This window comes from Sceloporus undulatus, chromosome 7 (genome assembly GCF_019175285.1).
Source record: "Sceloporus undulatus isolate JIND9_A2432 ecotype Alabama chromosome 7, SceUnd_v1.1, whole genome shotgun sequence".
NCBI lineage: Eukaryota > Metazoa > Chordata > Lepidosauria > Squamata > Phrynosomatidae > Sceloporus > Sceloporus undulatus.
In genome coordinates, this window is record NC_056528.1 from 26,339,704 (window position 1) to 26,362,486 (window position 22,783).

Here is a 22,783-nt window from a genome sequence, read left to right on the forward strand (position 1 = left end):
AGACGCATCTCTTCCGTCAGGCCGTCCCAGATTAACATCCTGGTGATTTTTCTGTTAATTCCATCAAGCACCTGCTACTTTCCAGAGCTGCCTCTGCCTTGTTTTAACCATTGTTTAATATTTAATTGTATTTTATTGTGGATGGGTGGGTTTGGGAGGGTTGGGATGTAATGATGATCGCTGTTTTATATTGTTTTTTAAGAGTGTTTTATTATTGTTAGCCGCCTCGGTCTGCTTGGAGAGGCAGGATACAAATACATTTTGTTATTATTATTATTAGATGGCCATCTAGCCTTGGTTTCAAAGCCTCCAAAGAAGGAGGCTCCACCACTTTCCAAGGCAGCGCCTTTCATGATCGAATAGCTCTTACCATCAGGAAGTTCTTCCTAATGTTTAGGTGGGAACCTAAATGTTGAACCCATTGCTTGGTGCCCTAGTCTCTGGATCAGAGATCCCTTTTTGGAGATGTCTGGTTTCTTTCTGATCTGGCCTTCCAAGAGCCCGGCTCCAGCAGATCTGTGACATCACACCACATCACAAGGGCTTGCATGGAATGATGGGAGAATCTCTCCTTTGGCCCATTTCCGGACTGAAAACACACAGGTCTTACATGGAGGGGGAAGAATGAAGCTGTGACCATGGGCCGAGCCGAGGCCTGTGAGTCTACCTAGTCATAGAGCAAAGGGGTCATGGCCGAATATGAGTAAGTCAGTCTCACCTCCTCTGGTTTTCTGGATGAATTTAGGTGCTCATCCTTGGGTACATGGCTTAGGACCAGCCCTCCATGTGTTTGCAAGGGCAGCATCCAAAATAAAAATGCGTGGACTGCAGCGGAAGCACCTCCCAGAGCCTGAACAGACAGGCCAAAATAAAGCTGCTTCGGGTCACTTTGGAGATATGCTGTTTAAATGACACAGGCATCTCAAGAGGCCAGAAGCTGCACCAAAGCATGGCTTTGGCATGGTTTCCAGCCTCTTAAGACAGCATACCTCCAAAGTGACCCAAAGCAGCTTTATTTTAACCTGTGTGTTCAGACCCTCAGACCCCCAGAGCCCTTAGGATAATGTATGTGTAGTTTTCTTGTGGTTTTTTTGGGCTATGTGGCCATGGTCTAGAAGAGTTTATTCCTGACGTTTTGCCAGCATCATTCTCTGAAGATGCCAGCCACAGATGCTGGTGAAACATCTTCTAGAACATGGCCACATAGCCCGAAAAACCCACAAAAATGTATGGATGCCGGCCCTGAAAGCCTTCGACTTCATTGTGTGTGTGTTGTCTTCAAGTTATTTCTGACTTATGGCGACCCTAAGGCAAACCTATCAGGACGTTTTCCTGGCAAGCTTCTCCGGTGAGCGTTGGCCATTGCCATGCTCTGAGGCTGAGAAGGTGTAACTTACCCATTGTCACTCAGTGAGTTTCCATGGCTGAGTGGGGACTCGAACCCTGGTCTCCAGAATCATAGTCCAACAGTCAACCTCACTAAGAGGATGCCAACAGGGAATAACATTCCCAGCTAAACATACCCATCGCCAAGTCGAAGGCTTTCATGGCTGTGGCAACCATAGATTTTTGTGGGTTTTTCAGGCTATGCAGCCATGTTCTAGAAGAGTTTCTTCCTGACTTTTCACCGCCATCCATGGCTGGCATCTTCAGAGAAATCAGAGAGAAACCCTCTGAAGATGCCAGCCACAGATGCTGCTGAAACATCAGGAATAAACTCTTCTAGAACATGGCCATGTAGCCCGAAAAACCACAAAAAACTATCAGTACCCATTGCCCTGGGCCAGAGATGCAGAAAGGGATACAAAGGTGGGTTTGGCCCTTCGGCAAGACAATAATATTGAAACGCTTCCATTTCTGTTGTGTTATGCATGTAGGTTATTCCTCTGAAGAACACAGGGTGACAACCACCTCCTCGGACAAAGCCACCTCCGTGAGGCAGGAGAGGGACGTACGTATGAACCTCTGCATTTGAGAGGCTTGCAATGGAGGAGATTGCTCCATGAAGAGTGGCCTTTTTGCAAGCCTATTTTCCATTTTTAGTGGGTTTGGCTTCTATTTTGATGGGGGACAACCTTCGTTCTTCCTAAACCCTGGAGGAAAGGGCCAGAGTTTGGTGGTATATAGCCTTAGCATGCGGAAGATTCAAGCTCCTTTAAGATTTATGAAGGGAACCTGATAATAGATTTGGAGATCCATTGCATCCTGTTCGTAACACTGAATACAGGGATTTTTTAAACCCTTCAAGGCTCCCAAAGGGAAACTGAGAATAGATTGGAGCTGCATTGCATCCTGTTCATAATATCAAATAAAGGGGATTTATTTAATAATAATAAAATAAATAAAAGCTTTATTTATACCCTGCTTCTCTGTCCAAGGACAACCAAAGCGGTTCCCAAGGGAAGTCTGATATTAAATTGGAGTTCCATTGCATCCTTTTCGTAACACCAAATAAAGGGGAGTTTTTTAAATCCTTGAAGGTTCCCAAAGAGAGTCTGGTAGTAGATTGGAATCCCATTGCATTGTGTTCATAACACTAACTATAAGGGAGTTTTTAAATCCTTTGTGGCTCTCTAAGGTAGATTGGAATGGTCTGATAGCAGACTGGGGTTCCATTGAATCCTGTTCATAACACCAGAAGAGGGGAGTTTTTAATGCCTTTAAGGTTCTCAAAGGGAGTCTGATAATAGACTGGGGTTCCATTGCATCTTGTTTGTGACGCCAAATAAAAGGGATTTTTAAAAACCCGCCAAACCTCCTATGAACAAATCTGGCCAAGTAAACCCAACGATAGGTTCATTTCAGGGTTGCCATAAATCAGAAACAACTTGGAGGCACACAATAACAACTTTTCCCACTGGGAACATAAAGCATGGAAAGACCCTTTTGACATCAATAGATGCTGTAAGGTGAACCAACCCTGTTGTCTATCCCTTAGGTTTCAGTTATTAGGACAATCAGCCTGTCCAAGATTTTAAACATGCCTGATCCCACCACTGATGCCAGAAAAGACAAGCGAAATGAAGATTCACAGGAGGATGAGGCTGACAGAAGGATTTCTTTTCCCTCCCTGACAGATGGTCCACAGACTGGATTGGAATCGGAGCAACAGAGTGAGTATGCACCAAGTTGGGAGTGGTGCGCCAATAGAGAGAGCGGGCCATAGAGAAATGGGTTGGAGTTTGGAGTTCAAAGTCTATGGGTGGCATCCTGTTAATGGCACAGAGATGCATGAGTCACTCTAAAATACATGGGGCAAATTAGTAACAGACATGGGCTACAAGACAGCATCACCTCAGCATAGCATAAAAATCCATTGCAATGCAAACTGTGAATCTCTGATGCATGGTGTCCAAGCATAAGGCACAATGCTCCATGCGCAGCCACAGTACCCAACAATGCTGGCAGCCAAATATGCCTGTTGCACTATGGTGACCAATTCTCCCTGCATGTATAGCACAACTTAGTTGTGCATTGCACGATCAGGATGCCACCCATAATCTGTCAGAATGGCCAGGATGTCACCCAATGTGTTAGCATGGCTTATTCATGTGTATGTCATGAACAGGATGATACCCATAATCTGTCAGCATGGCAAGGATGCAACCCACTGTCTGTCAGCATGGCTAGTTCATGCGTAGTATGTCACGAACAGGATGCTACCCATAGTCTGTCGGCACAGTTAATTCATGCGTATGTCACAAACAGGATGCTATCCATAGTCTGTCTGTGCAGCTAGTTCATCTGTATGTCATGAACAGGATGTACCCATAGTCTGTCAGTGTGGCTAATTCATACATATGTCACAAACAGGATGCCACTCATAGTCTCTCAGCATGGCCTATGCATGCGTATGTCACGAACAGGATGCCATCCATATTCTGTCAGCAACAGAATCAGATTCTGACATAGCAGCAAAGATTAGTATTTCAGCTGTGTGTTACATGCTGCAAATTATGCATTGCCATTGCACAGTGAACTTTTTGCATGGTGCGACTGCATATGCAGTCAAACGACATGTGTTGAGCAATGTGCCCTCATACACAGGGCTTTCCCAGTGTTGAGCAATGTGCCCTCATACACAGGGCTTTCCCAGTGCTGGAGCAGAGTATCCCCATACATGGATATTTAACTTAACAATGAGAGGATGTTAAATTGCAGCCCATGCGTGAAAGTTGAAGCGATGCTCCTCTTCATAGGTGAAAAAGCTCAAGCCAAAAGTGAGAATGGGTCCCCGAAGGATGAGCACAAGGAGGGAGAACCAATCCAAGATTCACTCAGGAGACAACCATCTCTAGAAGATGAGAAGGAGGAGGTTATTTCTCAAGTATTACCAGAGGAAGACCCAAACAATCCTCTAAAGGAGCAGCCCGAGGTTCCTTTGCCCTTAGCACGGGAGGAATCATTCTCTCAACAATCACAAAAGACGGTATGGGGTACTACCTATCAACAAAATTGTCATGGTAGTTTTATTTCCACACATTGGTCACGGTGGGTATGTCAATATACTCAAAATTTGAAACCCACAGCACCTCACAAAATTATGCTGGTATGTACATGTAGCAACATGTACATACCAACATGTTATGTGCATGGTCTTCAGCAGCATCTATTGATACCACTGGTCTGGACCCAAGCTGTGTAGGGCTTTAAAGGTCAAAACCAGCACTTTAATTCTGCCAATTCAGCTATTTCAACAGGAGACTCAGATGATCCCTGTACCCAGCTGCCCCTGCCGATAGCCTAGTCACCGTATTTTGGACCCGGCGAAGTTTCCAAACATGGCCAGCCCCATGTAGAGCGCATTACACTAGTCCAACTAGGATGAAATCGACATTTCTGTTTTGTTTTTCTTTAGAGAGCATGGCCCTGTGTTTTAAAATGGTTTCAAGTTTATTTCATTTTCATTGCTGTTGCCTGTCCATTGCCTCAGGAGCCCTTGTGGGCTGGAAGGCAGGGCAGAAATATCTTAATTTTGTTGTTTTGCAGATTTTGTCTAAGACTGGGGTATGGAGGAACGAGTCGTCTGAGACCCCACCAATGATATCATGGCCGTTACAAGACGACGAGGAGATGGAGCCCACAGTCTACGATGGGGAAAGCACGGCCTCTGATACTCCACCAGAGCAGAAGGCCCAGGTTCCTAGACTGCCCCCAGGTTCTCCTTCGGAGACACCGCCACCGACGGTCCCTCGGCCACCAGAGATTCAAGAGCGGCCCACCCTTCAGTGGGCACCCTTGCCAAATCTTGGCTCAGATACAGAGGTACCGAATGACTCTCAACCAGCATCAGAAGAAGATTTGGAGTTCAGATGGGCGCCACTGTCCAAGGAGCCTTCAACAGTCTCACGGGTGATCGCTGAAAAGGTACCTTGGGTCATTTGTTGGACCAGAGAACTGGTGATGGGATTGAGTCTTTCTTGAGTTAGCCAACAAATATAACCAAAACGGTATCTTGGGTCATTTATTGGACCATCCGCCAGAGAACTTGTGATGGCATTGCGTCTTTCTTAAGTTAGCCAAGACAGATAACCCAAAAAGTATCTTGGCTCATTTATTGGACCATCAACCAGAGAACTGGTTATGGGACTGAGTCTTTCTTGAGTTAGCCAAGAAAGATAACCAAAATAGATCTTGGATCATTGTTTGGACCATCCACCAGAAAACTGGTGATGGGCTTGTTTAATGGTTGTCACCTCATTCATCCATCAAGTCATTGCCAAAGATCACACATTGCCACAGTTTTCTGGTTCTAAATAAAGGACCCAGTTCTTTACAACTGACCCTTGGCTTCTTTGTTCGCTCTTTTCCTCTTGCAGTCTTCGATATCAGCAAACAAAGCCATGAGAGGAAAATCTCCAATGCGCTATGACATACGTGCGAGCAACTCGTCTGAAAGGGAAACCGTGCTCCGGACAGAAACTAAGGTAGAACCACTTGAGCATGTGAATGGTGTACACTTTAAGAGCTGCAGTCCTACACCCATTTACTTGGGGGAATAAACCACATTGACACCACTGAGATTTACCTCTGTTCACAGTTGTCCTGTAAAGCTGCAGAATGAATGCAGTTTGACACCACTTTAACGGTCTTGGCTCCATCCTAGGAGCTGCTGGGATTTGTCATTTATTGTGGCACCAGAGCTCTTTGGTAGAGAAGGTGAAACAGATGCTGCCTAGAATCATATTGGCTTTTTTAGCTGCTGCATCATTTAGCTTGCCTAAGAAATCCCGAGGAAACTCATGGGGTCTCCACAAGTCAGCAACTTATGACTTGAAGGCACCAGACACACAAGTCAATTTACAATAATGGAACTAACCAACAGGATGCCAGGCTCTAGTTCTACCTGCAAATGAAGAAAGTAACTTTCTCGGTCTCCTCTCCTCTCCCATCCACCCTCATCCCTAACTCACAGGATTGGTCCTCGAAAGAAGAGCCGGACGCAGCAATCGTCTCAATCCTTTCCAAGCCCGCATTGATGAGCTCCTCACAGAGAGGAAGAGACAAGTCCTTCCACAACATGGTGGCCGAGCTCGCCTCCCAGATCCAGGACACCAGGGTCCCGCAATCGGCCATGGTCAACAGCATCAACGCCTTCGTGGAGTCACCCATCGGGCAGGTCTTTTCCACAACCATTGATAGGGCGCTGATGAAATCAGAAGAATGGCTGAATTATTACCTCCCGTTGCCGCCAACTAGCATTGGTGAGAACTGGGCAGAAATGGTGTGGAGGCAATGGCCCGAATCCTTCTCTTGGAACCATAAAATCGTAGATGTGGAAGGGATTGCAAGGGTCATATAACTCAAGACTTTGCCCAGGGGTGCCAATAGGAATGTGCAGGGAGTGTGGACCACACTGGGTGGCACCCCAAAGGTAGTGTCACTGGGTATAATGGTGGGAAGTGGTTGCATTTTGGCTCTGTTGGCCAAGCAGTAAAGAGAGTCCGCTCCCTTTCCCACCCAGCCAGCATCTCCAACAGACCCAGAAAGGGCTGTCAAAGAGAGGAGGGGAGTATCAAAATTGACCCTTGTTTGTTCATCCATTATGGATAAATTAACATACTTAATAAATAAAATATCTCCGAGGAAGTTTAATTTGGAATGGGAACCATGGATAGATCGTATAAAGAAAGAAGATGTTAATATGTCCACTATAATAGATTAAAATATAGAAGACTTACGAAGATATAGGTAAAACCAAAACCAACTTAATTACTCGGGTATTTGGATGATGAGAAGTATGCATAGAAGTGATTTGATTTCAAAAGAAGAAGAAGAAATGGTAAACAGAAATGAGGGTTGATGTCAAATATACTAGGTACGCCAATGGGCTTGCCATGCAGGAAAACACAGCGAAAGCACTCCTGAGAGATGGCCATCCTACTCCTGTTTAAAGACCTCCAAAGATGGAGACTCCACTGCCTTCTTAGGCAACCCACTCCATTGCCAAACAATTCATGTGGTCAAGAGGTTCTTCCTAATGTTTAGGTGGCATCTCTTTTCTTGACGTTTGAACCCAGTGGCTGGCATTGCAGTCCCTGGAGCAGCAAATCAATAAGGTCCATTTTCTACATGACCTCCATTCAGATGTTCACTTCTCAGTCGTCTCTTCTCCAAGCTAAACATAGCTCCCTTAGTCATTCATCATAAGGCTTGCTTTCCAGACCTTTCATCATCTTGGTCTTAATCCTGATTCAAGGAGACCCATTGAATGGATGCGGTTGCACAATGGTTGTCATCTCATTGGTCATTCATTGCCAAAGATCACACATTGCCACAGTATGGCATAAATAGCCACATGGGGAATTCCATCACATATTCCCTAAGCTGAATACCAACCTGTAACGCAACACAAACTCAGTCAAAGATCAATGTTTGTACTTGTGTGCCTTCCGTTTGTTTCTGGCTTATGGTGACCCTAAGGTGACTGTGATTTATGGCAACCCTGTCAAAGGATTATCTGGGCAAGGTTTCTTCAGAGGAGGTTCGCCATGGCCTTCCTCTGAAGCTGAGAGAGTGAGGCTTGACCTAAGATCTTAGTCTCTTGGAACCTCAACTGAAGCTTTAAGTTACTACAGTGCTAAACATTTGGGGAAATTTTCATTAGGGAAAGCAATGCCCCCATTTTGTCCCCTGCCTCCATAGCTACACACTCCATTGGATCTCCATTGTCAGCCATAGAGAACTGGATTGCAAGTCAGGGATAGTCTCAATACAGTTAGTTGTTTCGGGATCAGATATTGGCTATAATGGGATCCCAAGATTAGGATGTCATATTGAAGATGGAGCAAGCTTGTTTCCTGCTGCTCCAGAGAACAGGGCCTGGAGCAATAGATGCAAACTATGGGAAAATAGATCCCACTTAAACCTTAGGAAGACCTTTCTGATGATAAGAGCTATTTGACAGTGGAAGATGCCTCCTTGGAGGATGGTGCAGTTTTCTTCTTTGGAGGCTTTCAACCAGAGATGGCCATCCATCGGGAGTGCTTGGATTGTGTGGCAGAATGGAGTTGGACTGGATGACCCTTGGGGTCTCTTCCGATCCTATGATTCTATCATTTTAGGATGTTCCTCTGCTGTAAACAGTCTGCCGCCTGTATTTACCATCAACAAATGTTACCTTATATAGCAACTGACGTCTTGCGGAGGCCTGGACTGACACCCAGTTCTGCAACCGAACCATCGCCTGTTGTGTTTGTTCTTTTCTTCAGCCCAGCCCAGTGCTTCACAAGACCTTTCCAGCCCTTCTTCCTTGGACCTTTGCAAGGAAGGCTGCTTCATGCGCATCAACTCCCTCTCAACACAGCTGCGCAACCGGGCTTTCAAGTACATCCTGCGCCAGGTCAAAAGGACCCGCAAGAGCACTGGGGAGAACCTCTCTCTCCTCGACCAAGTCTTAGACCTGGTAGGTAAGAGTGGGAAAACTGGAACAGAACTAGTTCTTACCCCACCCCCAAAATACCCAGACACCTTGTATCAGCAGACTACAGTGCCCAGAATCCCCCATCAAGATGTTGGTGAGGGATTATGTTCAGTCCCCTGGGATGGTTCTTGCAAAGCTTTTCAAAGACTGGCCTTGCCATATCTTAGGATGCATGAGAGGCAATAATAATAACTTTCCCCCAAGTTTTTACACTCAAAAGATTACAATTCGAAATATAAAGATAATAGCCAACAACCAAGAGTCAAGATGCATTCCGATCCTGTCCCAATTTGTCAGGAAAAATCCCAATTAATCCTCTGCCTTCTCACTTTTTCAGCTGCTTTCAAAATGTCCCAGTTTCTTCTTCCTCCTCCTCCCACTTTTTTCCATTGTCTTCAGCTTACTTGCATGGCTGCAAACTGACTGCAAGCAATGTGCAAACAGAGTTTCTATTCACTTAAATCAACTTAAGTAAGGCCCCATTCCCACTTACAAATAAATCGGTGCGCAATCCGAATCGATGGGTTGATTCGACAGCGGAGCGTGGTTCCCACTACATTTGCCCTGATTGCATTTTTCCCTCTAAAATAATCCCCTTGTGGTTCCCATTCACAAATGAATCAGTTCAAAATGATTCGGTTCCAGCCAGCCGAAGGAGAAATTTGAATCGATTCCGATCTGTGTGTGTGGTTCTCACTTGCGCAGATTCGATTTATCGAAAAAGAAGCGGAGAAAATCAGCATCAAAAAGACGGGGGTTAAATGGGTCAATCGCAATGCCCCCCTCTCAGAATCGCTTCAGGGAACCAGGGTCAATTGAACTGGTTTAGCCAAATCACGATCTGGTTTAAAAGGTAGTGGGAATGAAGCCTAAGTAGCTGAACTAGAATCTCAGTGAATGCTATTTGCTTGGGCATTTTTGTTTAGCAAATCTGAAGTCAGACAAGGGCAGGAAGAACATCTCACCCTCCAGATGTTGTTAGCCCCGAAATTACATGATGCCTCACCATTAGTTATACTGGCTGTGGATGCTGAGAGTTGCAGTCCAAGGGTTACCTGTTGCTCACCTCTGGTTTGAGGTGTTTCTTGATCTGTCTCCAGCAATAATTGATCTCTCTCTCTCTCTCTCTCTCTCTTAAAATAATAAATGCCTTTCTCTCCTCCAGATAGACTACACTGGTGGCCTGGGTTCAAGCAGTTTCCCCAAAGTTCCTGAACAGCTCTCAGGCCTATGGAACGAGTGGCAACCAGAGCAAGAACTGGAAGGCTCAAAGCAGGCGATAAGGAGTGGCATGGAGTCAGTCTCTTTCATTCCCGAGGTATTTTGGTGAGGAGCAAAAATGTGCAAGGGTGGGTCCCCAGAAGCAAGGTTGCGCTGGTGGAACTGCTCTCCCCCAGAGAAAACAAAGCGGTGCCAACTGTAGAATCATAGAGTTGGAAAAGACTGCAAGGGCCATCCAGTCCAACCCCATTTTGCCATGCAGGAAATCCAAATCAAAGCATCCCTGACAGATGGCCATCCAGCCTCTGTTTAAAGACCTCCAAGGAAGAAGATTCCACTACACTCTTCCTAATGTTGAGCTGGAATCTCTTTTCCCATAGTTTGCAGCCACTACTCCATCTTCTAGTCTCTGGAGCAGCGGAAAACAAGCTTGCTCCCTCCTCAATATGACATCCCTTCAAATATTTCAACACTGCACCTAAGAGCCAGGGATAGGATTATCTAGTGGCCGGTTTCCCGAGAGGTAAGGGGAGGTGCTTGAAGGTGAGGGGGAGGAGCCTAGTTGAGAAGAGGTGGGGCTTAATCATTCTTGATTGACAGGCCAGGATGGAGAGGGTTTGAGAAGATCAGTGGTCCCCGACCATCGGTCCTCCATTTGTTTCAGACTTCAGCTCCCAGAAGTCCCAGCCAACTTGACCAGCAATTGTGAATTATGGGAACTGAAGTCCAAACCATCTGGAGGACCAAAGACTAGGAACCCTCTTGAGCAAAAACTTTCTGGTCAATCAGAAAAATAGTGTTGACTCCTTGAGTTGAGTTGACTCTTGGCCAACTCTACGTTTGGTGCTTTGAGAAGACCAATGGGCCAAAGGGTCAACTCTAGTTGGGAACGCAACTTGACAAATCAAGAAATATGGGATCTGGAGCAACTCGTATGGCTCCGACATGGGGCTGGACTTCAAGCCGTCCAGTATGGACCAATCCATAGAAAATGGGGGCAGCTGGGCTTCTGGGGACTTTAGTTCAGCGGCCGAATGTGGACTTCAAAGAATGGTTCTCTTTATTTTTTTCTGTAGCAACTTGAGATGAAGGCCTTAAGCTTGACCCGAAGCCTGGCCCAGGAGCTGTACACAACGTACCACAACTTCTTGCCCCACATTTCGGAGCTCCCTCTCCACCTCCAAGAAAAAGCCACCCAGGTCTATGAGGGCTTGGAAGAACTTCAGTCTCACTTGGCTTTGACTCCTTCCCTCCGGGATTTGCCGGCCAGCGTCATCGTCCAGAGCCGGGAAAGAATCGCCAACGCCCGAGAGAACCTGGATGAGATCTTGGACTTCATGAGCCAAAACCCGCCGTCCCAGTGGTTGCTCCAGAAAAGCGCCTCCAAATCAGGCAAGGACCCGCTTTTCTCGGAAGGGGAGAAGCCACTAGGAGGACCAGAGAATGAAGGCAACGTGGCCGGAGCCAGTTCCTCCCATCAAACAGAGCGCCCATTGCCACCTCCTCCGCCACATCTTTAGTCCGGCTCCAAAAACTCCAGTCCCTAAACACCAGAAGGACCACATCTCCCCAGCTTTGCTATGCAGAAGCCTGGATTCAGGATTATCCAGAAGTCCCAGGTGGTGCCATCTTTTGACCTGAAGCTGCAAAGAAGAAGAGGTGAGACGCCAACTGACCAGCCCTGTGCGTTTTGTCCTAATAAATCCCCCTACCAAATATGAACGCGTCTGTAAATTTCTTGAGCATATCTTCAAATACTTTGGAAAGTCTAGAAACTTTAGTCAAAAAATTGACTCCAAAAACCTGAGTCGACTTATCCATGGGTCAATGTAAGTACTATACGCTTGTCCCTCCCTATTCGCTAGGGTTAGGGGCACAAGACCCCCGTCAATATGGAAAAATTGCAAATAACAAAAACACCATGGTTTTGGCTGAGAGGTCACCTCTCTAGGAATCTCTAGGTCCTCCAGTGCAACTCTGCACAGACACTGAGCATAAGAACCGCCGGAGGAGCTACAAATGTCTAGTAGAATATCCTCTCTAGAAATATCTAGGTTCTTCAGTGCAACTTTTAGTTAAAGTTGACCATAGAGTTGCATTGGAAGACTTAGATATCCCTAGAGAGAACATATTAATAAAATCTGTGAATAATCAAATCCGTAAATATCAAAGCCGCAAATGTGGAGGGACGAGTGTACAGTACTTTAAAGCGAGAGTGTCATCTGTTCTGGAAGCATAAGCACAAAAAGTTATGCCTGCTAGAATGTTGTAAGCTTTTTGGCACTGTTTTCCTTTGCTTCACCCTTTGCATCCTTTGTTACACACCCTTAAATTTTACTCTCGACTTATCCACGAGTCATACAAAACCCCATATTTTTGGCCCCAAAATCTGCCCTCGGCTTATACATGAGTCAACTTATAGTTGAGTACATACGGTAATTTCTGTAGTCTAAAGCAGAGCTTGGAAAGTTACTTATTTAAAAGAACACCAGCTATTGGTCTGATCATCTGACAAGTCATTACTGGTTACTGTAGTCAGGAAAGGCAATTTGCTATCTTAGCTATAAAGAGTTATTCTTCTGTATTAGTAAATAAAAGGATATGCTTCCTAGTTCCCCCAAGTGGCCAGTTCAGAGATTGCACCTTGGAAATACTCAGGAAATAAAAATGCAAAAGACATTATAAAGCAAGGCTTCCTTGCTAAGCATGACCTAGTGGTTTGAGCTTTGGACTAGGACTCTGGAGGCCAGAGTTCAAATCCCAGCTTGGTTATGAAAACCCACTGGGTGACCTTGGGCAAGAAGTCACACTCTCTCAGCCTCAGGGGAAGTCAATGGCAAACCTCTTCTGAACAAATCTCACCAAGAAAAACTCATGATATGTTCGCCAGAAGTCGGAAACATAGAATCATAGAGTTGGAAGAGACCGCAAGGGCCATCCAGTCCAACCCCATTCTGCCATGCATCTAAATGAAAGCATCCCCGACAGATGGACACCCAACAACAGCAACAACAATAACAATCGCATGAAGCAACCACCCTTACCCCGTCTCTCATTCTTCCACTGTTGAACAGCTCTTACTGTCAGGAAGTTCCTCCTAAGGTTGAGGTGGAACCTCTTTTCCTGTAGCTTGACTCCATTGCTCCATGTCCTATTCAGCAGTAAACAAGCTTCCTCCATTCTCCATATGACACTCCTTCCAATATTCAAACAGGGTCTATTCTGTGAATGGGATTCAATTCCCTGCTTGGCCATGGAAATCCACTGAGTGACTTTGGGCAAGTCACATGCTCTCAGCCTCAGGGAAAGGAAAATGCAAATCTTGCCAATTTAACCCCATGATAGGCTCACTTTAGGGTCACCGTAAGTCGGAAGCAATTTGAAGGCCCACAACAACAAATTCTTTAAACAGACATCCATGCCTCCATCCCCCATCCATCCACGAATCCATCTCAATCTCATACTAAACACATAGTGTCTCCATATAGTGACCAGACATACTTCTTTTCCTGGACATGTCCTACCTTTCGCCCTTCTATTCAGGAGGAGTTTCAAAATGTCCTCCTTGTTGAGCGTGATAAAGAAGTATGAATATACATTTCCATGAGTGTTTTTAGCTTTTATTTGGTCATGTCCTCAGTTTTCCTTGGATGCCCTACATTTTGCCTTGGTGGCGAGGACATCTGGGTACCCTATCCATCCATCCATCCATCCATCCATCCATCCATCCATCCATGAATCCATCCATGAATCCACCCACCCACCCATCCATGAATCCATCCATGCATGAATCCATCCGCCCATCCATGAATCCACCCATCTCAATCTCATACACTAAACTCCTAGTAGACCCAACTTTCTCGGCCACCTCTAGACTTCTCTCCATCCTTCCTCTCCAGGGTTGCCAGGAACCTGTGGCGAGTTGTCTATCTATGACATCACCATGCTTCACAACAGTTGCATGGAATGCTGGGGGTTCTTCCTGAGCCCCCAGCCCCTATGGATCGAGGGAAAATGGTGTCATGAACCAAGGGCTCTTTCTCGCCTATCCGACTGGGCCGGTGCACCAAGACCATGGCTGACGGTGAGTGCCGCCATGGGAGCCAAAGAGCGGCTCCTCCATTTTGTAGCAGAACCGGAGCTCACAGGGCCAAAGACCCAGGACCTCTTGATGCACAGGGATGAAGATGTCACCTGTCACTCACCTCTCCAGCTTCTCTGAGCGTACAAAATCCCAGCCCCAAATTAGATCACCTACAAATGAATTAGCACCGGGTTCCCTGTAAATATGCTCTCTGTTACAGCCAAGAAGTAGCCCCCTTCCAGTCATGCTTTGCTCCCAAGATGGATGCATCTGTGCACCAGGCCAGAGCTTTCCAGGGCCTACTCAGGCTTCTTGGTGCTGTTTCAAGCACTGGCTCTCATTGTAATTGAGTTTCTTTCAATGTAGCTTGCAGTTAAGGGAGAAACTGATTTTTTCTCCAGCAGCCACAATCAACAAACCTAGCAATTCCTATCTGCACCAGGAACAGGTCTTTTGTCAGGTTAATGGATCTTAATTGTCATAGACTTGCAGAGTTGGAAAAGACCCCATGGGGCCATATGGAACCTCATGCCATGCAGGAACACACAATCAAAGCACCCCGACAAGTCAAGCTACCTTCACCGCCAATGTTTTCTGTTCTTGTTGTTCTGTGCCTTCAAGTTGTTTCCGTATCACAGGGTTTCCTGAGGCTGAGACTGCAACCCAGCAGGTTTTTTGGTCCGGGGAATGGAGCTTAATTGTCCATTCAAAGTCAAGCCAGAACCACTGCCAATGGTTTCCATTCTTCTTGTTGGAAATGGCTTAAGGTGACCCTATCGCAGGGCTTTTCGGGCTGAGAGTGTGTGACTTGCTGGGTTTCCTGGCTAACTCATTGTAAACTGCTTAGAGAGTGCTCAGAAGTGTAAGAGTTATTGCTATTGCTATTATTATTTTCATAGCTGAGCGGAGACCATAGAAACAAGGGTTCAAGTCCCCACTCAGCCATGGAAACCCATTGGGTGACCTGGAGCGAGTCACATACTCTCAGCCCCAGAAAACCCTGTGATAGGGTTGCCTTAAGTCAGAAATGACTCAAGAAAACAACAAACTACAATTAAGCCCCATTAGCCTGACAAAAGACCTGCTGGGTAGTTTCTGCAGTGCGGACGCAGCCCAGGTGCACAATCAGGAACAATTGAATCCAAATATGAAATCAAATCCAAGCCAGAAGGCGTCCAAGTTAATTACTCCATTTTCCAATTTCTTTCCTCTTCTCTTTCAAACTCTCATCCTGGATGATTTCGGTGGATAAACACATCTGCAGATGATGATGATGACACCATTAAGGTACAGTTGTCGTTCTTGTTATTTCATACCCTGTCAGACAGGGACTCATGGCCTTGTGGAAAGGACTCCAATATAAGCATATGATACAATGCAAGGCAATGCAATGCAACACTTGCAAAAGGAGTCTCTCTTATCAGGAACTTGGAAATCTCAAATGTTCCAGAATCCAAAACTTTTTTTCTTGGGTGGCTGAGAGAGTGCCATGCGGACATGCCTTGATGCACCTCTCTGTTGTGTTGTGTTGTGTTCAGCTTGGGAAGAGAGAGGCGGACAGTCTTTTGGAGACCTATCTGACTGCGCAGGACCTGGAATCTGCCGTCATGGACTTTCTGGAACAGGACAATTCATTTATACAACGTAAGACAAAATATGGGGTATGAATCACACCAGAGACCCAAGCTAATGCTCTCTTAGCCTGCACTGAGCTGTGGGTTTCCTTGTGCGCCGTACTCTTTCCAGAATGGCCCAAAGCTCCTGGCTTCCATGTCAGCAGGGCAGTTAATCCAGTCCAGGTTTTATGCCCAACAGTTAAACAAGGGAATGCTCTTTTTAAGGCCTCTCATGAGTCCTTCGGAAGGTGATGGAGTCTCCTTCTTTAAACAGAGGCTGGATAGCCATCTGGATGCTTTGGTTGAGAATTCCTGCATGGCAGAATGGGGTTGGGGTGCATGGCCTTTGGGGTCTCTTCCAACTCTATGATTCTATGACTTATGGCAACCCTCTCATAGGGCTGAGAGTGTGTGACTTGCTCCACTCAGTGGGTTTCCATAGCCATAGAGGGAGCATAGAGTGTAGGGTTCAAGTCCTCACTCAGCCATGGAAACCCATTGGGTAACCTGGGGCAAGTCACATACTCTCACCCCCAGAAAACCCTGTGATATAGTTGCTTAAGTCATTTCTGATTTGAAGGCACACAACAAGCATTGGCTTTGAATTGGCAGTGAAGCTGTATTAGCGTGACAAAAGACCGGTTGGATGATTTCTGCAGTGCAGACGCAGCCCAAGTACATGATCAGGAAGAACTGAATGAAAATAAGGAATAGAATCCAGGCCAGAGGTCCTCCAAGTTAATGACTCCGTTTTTCTATTTCTTTTCCTCTTCTCTTTAAAACTCTCAACCTGGATGGCTTCCTGTGGATAAACACTTCTGCAGAAGATGATGACAGCATTCAGGTATAGTTAGTGGTGGTGTTGTCTTGTACCTGTCATGTTGGGCCTCATGAAAAGGATTACAATGTAGGCTTACGATACACTACTTACGAAAGGATTGCCATACTGGTTGAGTCCATCCATCCATCCATCATCGACCTATTCATCATTGACCTATCTTCCTATCTATCATTATCATCTAGCTTTCTGTCTAAGTACACTCATCCCTCCATATCTGTGGCTTTGATTTTTGCAGATTTGATTATTCATGGATTTGATGAATATGTTCTCTCTAGAAATCTCTAGGTCCTCCAGTGCAACTCTGTGGTCAACTTTAACTACAAGTTGCACTGAAAGACCTAGAGATTCCTAAAGAGAACACTCTCCTAGGCCTTTGTAGCTCCTCCGGTGCAACTCTATGGTCAGTGTCTGTCGGACGTTGACCACAGTTGAACTGGAGGACCTAGAGATTCCTAGAGAGGTGTCCTCTCCGGTAAAAACATGGTGTTTTTGTTATTTATGGCTTTTCCATATTCACGAGAGTCTTGTGCCCCTAACCCCAGGGAATGTGGGGGGACAAGTGTATATGCAAACACAGGTATTTTGAAATCTCCCCCAGAAAAATCCAAAATCCCAAACACTTCTGGTCCCAAGCATTTTGGAAAAGGGAGACTCAACCTGTGTAAGGACTGGAAGGCTAATTCTGAGAAAGCACAGCCGCTTCATACCTTTGGTACCATTGGGTTAGCTCAGTTCTGTCCTTCCTTGGTCGGATCCATGCTAGGCAGAGTTTGAAACTGGTTCCAAAAGTGCCGTGCGGACATGCCTTGATGCACCTCTCTATTGTGTTGTGTTCAGCTCGGGAACAGAGAGGCGGACAGTCTTTCGGAGACCTATCTGACTATGCAGGACCTGGAATCTTCCATCATGGACTTTCTGGAACAGGACAATTCACTTATACAACGTAAGACAAAATATGTGGAATGATTCACACCAGAGACCCAGGCTAATGCTTTCTTAGCCTGCGCTGAGATGTGGGTTTCCTTGTGCGCCATACTCTTTCCAGAAGGGCCCAAAGCTCCTGGCTTCCATGTCAGCAGGGCAGTTAATCCAGTCCAGGTTTTATGCCCGTTTACTTATGTATCACAGGGAATATAATATTATGCATATAATATATTGAAACATTGCATACAGTGGATGAACAACATTACATTACCATTGTTGTGTGCCTTCAAGTTGTTTCCAAGATAGGAATATTATATGTATATCATTATAATCCATTCCAGGTTTTATGTTCAATGTGTATTATATGCCAAATATGTATTATAGGGAATACAGTCGTCCCTCCCGATTCACGGTCTTGTCATTCATGTCCCCAGTCTTTTGCGAACGGCAAGCTGGGAGGGACAAAATGGCGCGTGCATCTGAGATGTGCACACAGCACCAAAAATGGGAGTGTGCCCCCATTGTAAGCAAGGGGGCTCCAATATTGGCGATTTTCCCCAATTCACGGGGGGTCCAGAATGAAAGGGATGACTGTATAATATCATGCATATAATATAATTAAATATTAAGTCCAGGAAATGAAAGACATTACATTATTGTTGTCGACTTCAAAGATATAGCCATGTTGGTCTGGAGAATCAATATGTAGAGATCTTGTAGCATCTTTGAGACTAACTAAAGAAAGAAGTTGGCAGCAGGAGCTTTCGTAGACTAAAGTCTACTTCCTCAGATGCATCTTAGATAGACAGACAGAAGATGATAGATAGGAAGATAATAATGATAGATGAGGAAGAAAACTTTAGCGCCCAAACAGACAGGCCAAAATAAAGCTGGAGCTATGCTGTTTAAATGATGGATGCATCCTAAGAGGCTGGAAGTCGCACCAAAGCCACGCTCCAATTCTAAGGACTGCTCCAATCCTAAGGATATGCGTGCAACGTGCCCAAGTGGGTTTCATGTTTGAGCAGGGAATTGAACCCAGGTCTCCAGAGTCATCCGCCGCACCATGTTGGTCCCCTAACCTAGGGCTGGGAAAAATGTCCTGTATATTTGGAGACGGGCCTTGCTTTTGTTTGGAAGAACTAAACCCAAGGTCTTTGCGCAGCGCTGACCCCTGAGGTGAGCCGAAGCCAAGAAGACGAGGAACTGGATGGAGATTTGAGTACCCCAGAAACCATGGCTTCCGATTCCTCTGAGGTGATCCCCCGAGCTGCAGTCGAAACAACCTCCTCGGACAGGAATATGGACACGGCCGAAGAGACAGTCTCTCCCACCCCCTCTATAGAAAAGATTTTCAGAAACAGTTTAATCTCCAATCCGGAGTTTGCGATAGAGAAGGTAACTCGGCTTCTTTTGGAGTTCCTATTGGTCCTATTTGCTTTTGGCATTCCAAAAAAGGTTGGAAATTATACCCCTCTAGAGCCTTGGTTCCCAAACTTTGGTCCACCAGATATTTCAGCCTTCAGCTCCCAGAAGCCCCAGTGATCAGGAATTCCACGAGTTAAAGTCCTAAACAACTGGAGGACCAATGTTTGGGGACCATTGCTCTACAGCAGTGGCTTCCAATCTGGCCTTCCAGGTGTTTTGGACTTTGGTTCCCAAAATCCCAAACCATTGGCCAAATTGACAGAGGCTTCTGGAAGCTGAGGTCCAAAACATCTGGAAGACAAATGTTTGAGGACCACTGACTGAGGGGTTTGCCAGCTCTTTTCCTTCTGTTTTCCTCTGCAGTCCCTCTAAAAATGGCCACAGTCAGTGATTTTTGCATCCCATAAGTGTCTCAGAACCTGGACTATCTCCAGGTACCTCCATTTTCCATTGCAGGCCCTCTCAAAATGGCAACTGGAAGTGATTTGCATCACAAAAATACCCCAGAACCCAACCTGATTTCCTAATACCTAAATTTTCCTCCACAGTCCCTCTCAAAATGGCAACAGGAAGGGAGGAAAATGGAGGTCTTTGGGTTTGCTGCAAGAGTTTGGGACATGTGATGGGGGGTGTTCTCAAGGATTTAGCCCCAATTCCTTTAACACAGTTGCCCACCTCAGCAAGAGTGGGAATCCTGTGATCCCCAGATGAGGTTGGACTACATCTCCCAGCTCCCTTCACCATTGGCTTTGCTGCTGGGCTTTGCAATCCAGCAACATCTGGAGCTCTTCCTTGAGGGCCATTCCCAGCTTCCCTCACCATTGGCTTTGCTGTTGGGCGTTGCAGTCCAGCAACATCTGGGGGTCTTCCCTGAAGGCCATGCAGGGTTGAAATATCCAAGCCATGCTGGAAAACAGAACTAAAGACTATCTTTCCTATTATCCCCCATCCTTGGTGGTTTCAGGTTCTGGGGGAAGCCACAGCCAACATCTTGACTGAAGCTGAGGCAGAGGCCTCCAAGATTGCCGAGTGGGACTCCGAGACCGACTTGACCGAGCCACACAGCATCTTGACCTGCCGGGTGTGCCAACTCTTTGTGCGGACGGTGGACAGGCTACTAGACAAATCGGACGAACTGAGGGAACACTACCTGCCCCTCACCGAGGAGGAGATTGGTAAGGGAGTATTGGGGTACGACGGGAAGGAGGAAGGGAGAGGCAATGAATAACAAAAGGGACGTATTAGGCGCCCAAGTTATGGAAGAGTTCATAGAATCCTAGAGTTGGAAGAGACCCCAAGGGCCTTCCAATCCAACCCCGCTTCTTCCATGCAGGAAGACCAGAATCCTAGAGTTGGAAGAAGGCACCAGATTGAGAAATACATATACACTTGTCCCTTCACATTCGCTAGGGTTAGGGGGAAAAGACCCCCATGAATATGGAAAAACCGCAAATAACAAAAACACCATGTTTTTTACCTGAGAGGACACCTTTCTAGGAATCTCTAGGCCCTCCAGTGCAACTCTGTGGTCAACATCCGATAGACACTGACTACAGAATTGCGCTGGAGGAGTGACAAATGCCTAGTAGAGTTGTATTATCTCTAGGTATCTCCAGGTTTTTCAGTGCAACTTTTAAAGTTGACCATAGAGTTGCACTGGAAGACCTAGATATTCCTAGAGAGAACATATTAATCAAATCCATGAATAATCAAAGCCGCAAAAGTCAAAACCACAAATATGGAGGGAGGAGTAAACTTCGGAATTCATCTTTTCATCCCCTCCCTTTTCTTCGACTCAGGCAACCTGAAAACCGCCGTCGAGGAGATGGATGAGGCGGCTGCAGACCACCAGATGCAGGCTTGCCTGTCGAGGATCAACAATTTGTCCAGCAAGCTCCGCCAACGGGCATACATGATGGCACTGAGCAAGCTGCGGATGGCAAGGCGCAACACTCAGGAAAACATCTTCCAGCTCCACCAGGCGATCGATTTGGTAGGTCTTCCATCTCTTCCCTTATTTCCCCAGAGTCGTCTTGCTACAAGACCAGCTCATCTACCCACCCCAAATGTATCTGCCATGGTAGTACTCCTGCAATGATCCCAGCCGATCAGCAACCACATACCGGATGCTGTCGTCCCATTTTTCCAACTGTTTCTCAAAGGTCCTGGTTTCTCTCTCCCCCTCCTACCTTCCCTCTTTCCTGCATTGCAGCAAAATAAATATTATAGATTTTTGTGGGTTTTTCAGGCTATGTGGCCATGTTCTAGAAGAGTTTGTTCCTGACGTTTCGCCAGCATCTGTGAAGATGCTGATCTGAAGATGCCAGCCACAGATGCTGGCGAAACGTCAGGAACAAACTCTTCTAGAAACCATGGCCACATAGACCGAAAAACCCACAAAATCTACCCATGCCAGCCATGAAATCCCTTCGACTTCACATTTTAAAAAATGGTCTCCATTACGCATTCACAAGACAGAGAGGAGAGGCAGATCTCCACTTCCCAGTAGGTTCAGCAAAAGCAAACTGCTACAACATCTCTTAGTTTGCATGCTCTTCCTCAGCAACACTTTTGCAGTCTTTGCCATCTCCGACATTGCTTGGCCACTGTACCCTGTGAATGACTGAGTTTCTTTATTACGGTGACATACCAATACCTATTTGGCCCTCGGTGAAATACTGCAATGCAACAAGTCTTCTTCTCTTCTGTCTCCCATTTTGCATGCGTGATCCCAGATTGGACAGGTCCAGCAGGAAGATGACCCCCAGAGCCATCACAGTTATCGGAAACTGAGTGCCATCACTGTCGAGTGGACTCATCGGCATTCAATTGTGGCTCCCCTAGCCTTCGCGCATGAAACCAATCTTCATGTGGAAAGAGAGGAAATTGGGACACCCCTGGCTCAAATAGTTTTGTCGATGAGCCGAGATCCCCATCATTGAGAAAATCAGGATCCCCATTGTAGAAATCAGTCATGTCGAGGACGAGGAAGGGTCGACAGCTACGCCGAGACTCCAGAAGAGCAGATACGATGACGCCTCCGAGAGATGAGCCTCGAGGAGGTGACCCACACATTCCGCTAGAGATCGACATCCCAAAGGTGACCCCAACACTTCCGCTAGAGATCAATGTCCCAGAGGTGACCCCAACGCCTCCGATCCCAAGAATCCACTCTGTGAAGGCGGCAAGCCCTCTCGACAAACGCATCCGGAGAGATATGGCCAACGTAACGTAACAGCGCCTGGCTGTGACGAAAGTCTACGCCATCTCTAAAAACGCGGCAGGGATATTCGGAGAAGAGGGTGACATTCCTCCCTCTGAGGTCGGCGGGGGTGGGACTGATGATGTTTATGAATTATAAGGTTGTTTACAGATGCCAACCGTCTCCACCTAGAATGGATCCACAATTATATGAGTGTTAGAAGTAGAACAGCAAACACAGAGATTTTTAAAAAACGAACCAATGGAGAATTTCAGGAAATTTGGAAGCCTGTAATCAATTCCTAGCGATAAAATGGGTCATCATTTGGCGATACGGGATTAATAGATTAGATCCACTGCATCAGATGGATAGTTTACTAGTCGCTATAGAGGGGACGGTTGAATTGGTGAGGATAAGGTAGGTTACCCATCTTGTTGAAAGAATGTTAAATCTGAACGAATGTCCTTTCTGTTCTCCAACAGATGAAGCCCAAGCGCTAGAGATGTCCCGCAGCCTCGCTACAACCTTCAGGACACGTATGAGA

General features: G+C 46.1%; 2 protein-coding genes across 2 annotated transcripts; both read left to right on the forward strand.

Moving 5' to 3' along the window:
* Window positions 1–589: 589 nt before the first annotated feature.
* LOC121936840 lies at window positions 590–11,850 on the forward strand. Its single transcript, XM_042479482.1, has 10 exons — window positions 590–703; window positions 1,878–1,951; window positions 2,939–3,113; window positions 4,200–4,429; window positions 4,990–5,367; window positions 5,820–5,927; window positions 6,416–6,704; window positions 8,712–8,905; window positions 10,089–10,241; window positions 11,221–11,850. Exons 1-10 carry the CDS (start codon window positions 700–702, stop codon window positions 11,662–11,664), a joined length of 2,049 nt encoding a protein of 682 aa, XP_042335416.1. The 5' UTR covers window positions 590–699; the 3' UTR covers window positions 11,665–11,850.
* Window positions 11,851–14,121: 2,271 nt separating this feature from the next.
* Window positions 14,122–21,979, forward strand: LOC121936541. Its single transcript, XM_042478863.1, has 9 exons — window positions 14,122–14,228; window positions 15,493–15,515; window positions 15,767–15,872; window positions 16,669–16,688; window positions 17,523–17,628; window positions 18,775–19,007; window positions 20,002–20,212; window positions 20,837–21,030; window positions 21,773–21,979. Exons 1-9 carry the CDS (start codon window positions 14,219–14,221, stop codon window positions 21,977–21,979), a joined length of 1,110 nt encoding a protein of 369 aa, XP_042334797.1. The 5' UTR covers window positions 14,122–14,218.
* The last annotated feature ends 804 nt before the right edge of the window (window positions 21,980–22,783 follow it).